Source organism: Rhyacophila brunnea, unplaced genomic scaffold, assembly GCF_057557595.1.
Source record: "Rhyacophila brunnea isolate RB1 unplaced genomic scaffold, BYU_Rbru_1.0 scaffold_12, whole genome shotgun sequence".
Classification (NCBI taxonomy): Eukaryota; Metazoa; Arthropoda; class Insecta; order Trichoptera; family Rhyacophilidae; genus Rhyacophila; species Rhyacophila brunnea.
Window position 1 is genome coordinate 6,234,918 of NW_028232774.1, and position 7,646 is coordinate 6,242,563.

The 7,646-nt window shown below is 32.5% G+C and overlaps 2 protein-coding genes across 2 annotated transcripts in view; one reads left to right on the top strand and one right to left on the bottom strand.

Moving 5' to 3' along the window:
* v (Tryptophan 2,3-dioxygenase vermilion) overlaps positions 1-3,066 on the bottom strand; it is a 51,112-nt gene extending 48,046 nt beyond the window's left edge. Inside the window, exon 1 of the mRNA XM_085960649.1 lies at positions 2,727-3,066. Coding sequence (XP_085816775.1) covers positions 2,727-2,746 — 20 coding nt within the window. The 5' untranslated portion in view covers positions 2,747-3,066. The remainder of the gene's footprint in view (positions 1-2,726) is intronic.
* The window catches only part of LOC147077707 (cathepsin O-like), a 129,061-nt gene that overhangs the window by 63,404 nt on the left and 58,011 nt on the right, over positions 1-7,646 (top strand). The window lies entirely within an intron of this gene.

Sequence of the window (7,646 nt, forward strand, 5' to 3'; positions counted from 1 at the left end):
GCGATCCGGTCTATTCTTGTTGGTGTTGGTTTGTGTGTCTCTGATAAAGTATCTTAGGAATCGAGGGCATTCGTTGTTCTCCCAAGGTGCAGAACTAACCTGCCATTAGTAATGCCAATTGGGAGGGCAATAACTATGTTTAATCAAATCGTTTCGGATATTGATATATTCCACTTACGTGAGAATGAATTCAGGTGGACGTTATTTTATAAGTTATAGGGTCTATCAACCTAGTTCACTATGTGTGCTTACGTGTACTTTTATTTTTTCTTATTCTATTACTTATTTATTTTTTGTCATGTCGTGAACGCTTTGAATTTATAATTTGTTATGTTCATTATATATAAAATATATAGATTTGAATTTGAATTAAATAAATTAATTGAATAAATCATTAAAATAATAATAATAATTCAATGGCTAAAATAATAATTATGAAATGCCCCGGAGTATTGCTGATATAAATAAAATTGTGTATCGATTCCCATCTTCACTGTTAAAATTGTATAGAAACACTGATAAAACCAATTGTACCTATACCTACTTATATATTATTAGTATTATGCCAAATGCGAAATAAATGAAAAATAAATATTTACAAGATAAAAAGAACTTTTTATATAAGTACCACGTTTTAAATTTTCTGTTGAATCATATTATAAACTTGACAATTCTATGTTTTAATAATTTAGGACAAATACGACAATTGTCAACAAATCGGTTTTTTGCTATTTTGCAACAAACAAACAAATATAGAATACTGAAATGTCATTTTGATTTGGGATTACGGATTTCTTCCAAAATAACTTTTTATACAAAACAGGATTAACTAAAAATGAATTCAATTCTACTTAAAGATGGCTGAAAGTATTAAAAGAATGCATTGGCATCGTGTTCTGATATATTCTAAAAGTTTCAAATGTGTAGCTAGTCGGGAAGTTAGTTAAAAATCGATTGCAAGATTTGTACTGGAAAAACAACCACCGGAAAAACAAGAATACGAGCTAAGAAAAACGTGATAATAATAAAATAGAAAAGGGCAAAAATTATATGTTAATTATTGATCATAAGAGGGCAAATTTAAAACTATGTATTTACTGACGTTTGAAATAAAGTGGTGAGATTAAATTTTAAAATAAAGAGATATAAATTCAATCGTCCGTATACTAATGCAATTTAAAACAGGATTGTTTTTTTACATTCATCGTTATTCGACTATTCGTGGGTCAATAAAATAGAAATAATAAGAGTAGAATTACATAACTTGGTGGCGAGAGAATAATTGTACTTTTCCCCGGAAATAGACAATAATGCTATAATATTATATTTTGTAGATAAACCACTAGAATCTGTTCGATATAAGTAATAAAGTAATATAATAATAAAAAAAATATGTTTTAAATTAAGAAAGGATTTTCCCTATTTTCTCAATATTTTTCACGGCCGTTCTTTTAGATAATATACTGCAGTGGGACAGTAATTAATGTAATTTTCTAAAAAAAAGCTGCATTATATTAATCGAATCATTTTTTATACTAATTACATATATCGTATTAACAATATGTTATAATACATAATAATATGTAGGTATTACTATAATATAAATGATTTACAAAAAAAAAACATAACGCATGTCAGTGGACTATTACGTGTTCAAACGTTTTCTAAAAGGGGTCTAGGACGATTTGGCGCCGGGACAACTGGACGCCACGCAGTTCGAAATTAAATAGACGTTAGGTACTTTTTAAAAAAAATATTTAATAACATTATTTATATTTAAATTATTATATTATGATTTAATAGTTTGTGAGAATTTAAAATATGCATACGTAAATAATGATTTAATCGTGCATATGTTTAAGTTCCAACGAAAGGCATGGTAATTCTCAATCTGCAATGAAAAAACATGATGTTAAGAGTAAAATGAATTAAAACTACTAAGTAATAGATAGAAACTGATTAAAATTCCTCATCTACGTTCTGTATACGTGTCTACGAGAGTGCGGCGTCCAATTGTCCTGGCGCCCAGTTGTCCCATTCCCTCTAAAACAGTGTAGATATCTACGTTCTTAGCAGTCAATGAAAAAATCAACTTGACAGGTTTTTATGACCTACCAAGTGAATAATGGTTGGCAGATCGGAAGCCAAATTCGATTCCGTATGTAATGTCTTCAATAGGGGAAGAGCAGTTGAAATTTAGTATTTAGGACATTTAGGTACTTTTTGGTAAGAACAGCCGCCAAACTATACCTACACATTGAATTAAGATTGTCTGGAATTACGTATAATTTATTCGAACAGCCTGCCGACGCACACTTTGAATACCAGAGCTTTTTTTGTAATAGGTACTAATTTTCATCAAATAAAAAGAGAATTGATGATGTCTATGATTGATTTTGAATTTCTTCTTAAAAATATGATTGCCATGTATAATAAATTGTAAAATACCACAGTATTTGCAATTGCCTTACTCCCGGGGAACGGGGCAAATGCGACGATCGATATAAATTTTTAAATTTCATTCCAAAACCACTCAAAATAAATCCATAAAACGTTTACCACACACAAAGTTAAAACATTTTTTTATATTAAATAAGACATTATTATAAATATATCTAAGTCAATGAGGTTGTACTGTGCGGTTTTTCACATGCACAGATTACCATTAAATATATTATTTTTATAATAATCTACTTTGAAATACTTATTGATTTGAATACACTTACCTTGCAAACGGGCAGGACATTTCACGAGTTTTATTGTCCAATTATTATAAGTTATGTAATATCACTATACTCCAATCCAACCAGTTTTTTTTATATTTCTAGCAAAATATGTATTGAAAATAATTAATCAGTTATATTTTCTGGAATGTTAATTTACCATAAAATTTAAATCACGATTTTTCTAAATTATTATTTTAATAAACCAAGATATATATTTAACTATTTCCTTTGATTTATTTTATTTTTATTATTAGATTCATAAAACTTTTTTTAAAATATATATTCTTATTCAAACTGTTTTAAAGACAAGCGACCGCCAAGTAGACGTAATCACCACTGGAAGTTCATGAATGTAGTTCAAGATCTAAGCCATGAAATTGATTTTCAAACATAACAATAATTAAGGCACATTCACACACGCGTGCTTAATATTAAATTAGTTTACTGTAATCTTCTTTATATCTACTAATTTTATTAATATGAAAAAAATAGGTACCGAAAAAATATTATTAAAATAAACGTAAAACACTACTGAGGACAATCCTCACATAATATCGATAAGAATTGATGTATTTATTTATTTTATTTTATTTATTTATTTTCATAAAAGACACGTTGAGCACATAACAAATAATCAATTAGAGAAAAAACAAGATAGAGAAAAAAACATAGCAAAAATTAATTTTATAGGAAAGAACTAAATTTTAAAAAAAATACAAATTAAGCAATAAAATAGAATTTTAATAACAGAATACATAATGCATCGTTAAAAATGTCTACATCTCTAGGGAGTGCATTGACCAGCCGCACATCCCTCGCTATTGGTGCCCGGTGAGCCTGACATAAACAGCTTTCAATCAAAATAAGTCATGGCTGCGACCACGCATGTAATTGACGGGTGCATAAAAATTCAAATTTTCTAGAATGTCGGGATTAACAACTAGTCTGAAATAGGTCTTCTAATTATTATCGAATGAAATATCATGGCAACGATATTTAGAGCCAAGAATGTAGATATAGTGTGGTACATAGGAATTTAGAGGACCCAACATAATCTAAATTCTAAACCATCAAAATTTCCCGACTGCAAGCCGGTCATGTGACATGTTCAACCACAGAACAGATTAAAAAATAGAAAAATAAAAGCCATCGCCGTGGACCAAGGTTTTAAAGCAGGGTTCTTTGTGACGGTCAGACCATAAAATCTAAGTATGACGGAGAGAAGAGACTGCCTTCAATATTGAATGCACGTTACACTTACGTTTATATTATTATCATATATACGTAACTATTGAAATAAACATATTCTTTTTCCACACTCGAGATCCGTAGCCCGTTAGTATACCACACCCAGTAGCCCGTTCCCATTGGGGCGGTAGAGGGCGGGGTTAATAAAATTTAGCAGGCGCAACTACTGTCCGACAAGAAGATCTAGGCGATAGCCGGAAGTCGCTGTAGTCGAAGTGCGATTAACTAAATATGAGGGGATTGTTAGTTTACAGTTTTAACACGTGGACAACTCGTCGATAACCGGAAGTCGTTGCAGTCGAAGTGCGTTTAAAAACAGGAGGGGCTTATTAGTTCACAGTTTTAACACGTTGACAAGAAGATCTTCTTCGACTTTAGCCTTCTTAGACTTCGACCAGATTTAGCCCGCCTACTGCTTTATAGTATAGCTTATCCTCGCTTCAATCGCGGACATTATTATGGTTATCGAATACTGGTGACCTAATAATCATAATTATTAGGGTCGTTAGTGTCCATTTGTGTCCGCGTTAGATTATTAAAGCAAACACTGGATGTCCTGGATGGTTGCACCGATTCATGAGTGCCATGGGTCTTCTAGTGAGTACTATCCGACAACAAGATCTCGTCGATAACCGGAAGTCGCTGTAGTCGGATATGGAAGACTTCCCAGTGACGTACCTGTCATGGCGGCAACGCGTGTTTAAATAAGGTATCGGCTCTCTTTTTAGATGAGACTCCTTTTCTTCTTCGGAATAAACCAAAAGTTTACTAATAATAATTTTAATATCACTCCTGATCGTGTTATATACATTTTTTATTATAAAAATCATCAGATTACGTAAATTGATAAATCCGTACACCACGGAAGCGTAAAATGTAACGATACATTTAGGGGTGTTCCTCATTTGAAACGTAAGTGCAATTAAACTGCAAAGGAAAGGCTTGTTAGTTCACTGTTTTAACACGTGGACAAGAAGTTCTTGTTCAACGGCCACAGACCTTGCGTGTCATAGAATGTCGAAAGGAGTGGGATCAACCCGTTGAGAAGACTTTTGGACAACTAAATCATCTGGGTCACGATCCGCAATCGCGAGGTCCTGAGAAAGTATCTATAGTCTAAGTTATTTTTCTTTTCCTGGGGGTCCGACCCGAAAACACCCTTATTGCGTACGCGCCTGCACCAACACGTAGGTAGTGATATTGATATTGTGAATAGTGCTTTAGTCAATAATATTATTTTGTATTTTAATGCCTACGTAAACGTTGAAATATTTACATCATATTTTTTTTATTAACATATCAAACTTCTTTTTACGCAATTCATATTTAAACATATCGATATACAGTAAATTTAATGACACATGTGTAGTCAGTTAACTGTACCATATCAAAACTAGTTATTATTGACCAGTGGTGTAGCTAAGAAAAGTGCCGCCCTCAAGCGTGATGCAGCGCACCCCATCATTTTTGTTTTAAATATATTTTATCCAAATATGTTGCATAACTATATAATATACCTATATAATAATAATATGGAGTCTATCAAAAACGCTAAAGCGGATTTTAGTTTGTCATAAACGCGTATTGCTCAATGACATTAATATGGACGAATCATCTGGAAAAAAAATGACACTCACTTTATTGTCGGGTCTGCCGAATGGCATAATCTGTTCTAACGCCATTACAATAGAGGTGATATTGCTATAAATTCCTGATGCTTTTTGTTGGGTCTGCCGAATGGTTCGGTTCGAACGGGTTCGCTCAAATGAACATTGACATTAGAAACACGGCTGTAACGCCATTACAATAAAGGTCATATTGCTATAAATTCTCGATGCGTGATATCGTATACTGGAAATTGCGTAATGTCTACCTATACATGCGAATGCCCGAATTTACTTGCTAGCTACTGTATTGAGTGCGTCGTCCATTAATAATGTCATGGGTATTGCTATAGAAATCGACATGAAATTATTGTCTTCTGACATTTCATCCGAGACTGCCAGGCAACTACTGGGTGCCACACAGGTGAATGAAATGAAAAATCCAGCACAGGAGCCACAGATCTTCGCAAAATTTGGTCTAAAAAAAATTCGTCATCCGTCGCCTGTAACGTTCCCAAACTTTATAGCCTGACATCCGCCGCCAAAGAAATTCTCAACCTTACTTTGTTTTGTTTTTTGATACATTAAAAATATGAATTTTATTATTATCTCTATGAATCTCTCTGTGACATTCAAAAGAACACATATTTTCGGTATCCAGTTTTCATAAATTATTAGTAATTGTATTAAATTGCATGCTTCATATTCATAGTCTTGCAATATGAATATGCCCATGGTAGGCTGAGGACAATTATAGCGGAACTACATTCTGCAAGATCCCGCAGTGTGAGGTGGCATGGGGACCTTTTTTTTTTTTTAAATAAATAAGCTTGTCGAATCATACATTGCGAATAACTCGAACGAAGCATTCTATTGTTTAACGTAATGCGAATGTTACATAACCGTATGTTAAAATCACAGAACAGATTAATAAATACAATTCAGATAGGCTATACCCCAATACACTACATTTTGAAGCAGGATTTTGAATCTGTATTCTACGAAAATGAAACTAACATTATAGACGTGCAATAGTGTCTGTAGCTACCTTCAAATACACCAATATTGAATAAGCGTCAGTGCATAAACCGAGAGCAGCTGTCAGAACTAAAAAAAACAACTTTATAATAACGTATTCTTGACACGTGCTTAAGTTTATCCCATATTATTCCATACTCGAGAACGATTGCCTGTTACACCACACCCATTAGGTAGTACTCATTCTGTGTTCCCTAGTTAAAATATATCACGAGACAACATGCACACCCCTCACTTCAAAGTTAAAAGAGTACCAATGGCGTGCGGTCCACAGATGCTATGGATGTGGAGTTACCCAAAAATACTCGATGACAATATAAAATGCAATATTTTGTATTTACTATGCATTAATTTGATGGTAGGTACCTTATTATTATTATATATTTTATTTAACCGTATTTTTAACAGCACTTAGTATTATGTAGTAGTATGGTATTTATTTGAAAAATTACATAGCTTTGGGAGGTGGACACTGTTTTTTTTGCGGTGGAAGCAGAATTTGGAGGTCCTGGTCCTGGAGGAGCCCCCCTTATTATAGAAACTAGTGACTTGACTATCAAGTGATGGAAAAATTAAGAAGAATGGAAAAAATTCGTTGACAGTCCAAAAACAAGAAACCGGAAAGTCTTCGAGATTATTCGGTATAAAAAAATGTCATTTTCTTAAATTATTTTAATATGATTAGATAAGTACCTACTTATTCATGTTCCGAACTCACAAATATCAGTATAATATTATTTAAAAAAATATGTACCTTTTCAATAAAATAAAATGGATTATTAATCAAAGCGATTGTACTACAGACCTACAAACTTATCTGTAGAATGGCCAAAAATGGAACTACGAACTATCATAGGACGCCATTTTGAAAATTTCATTCGAATGTCAGATTTTGTCCAGTTACGAGTAGTAGTTTTACGGGTAGTTTTCGACACTGGGACCACATCCCATTCTTCAGATAAGTTTGTAGGTATGTACCTCCTTGTTATTAATATTATAATTACCTAAAATATTAACTAAATAAAGTAAC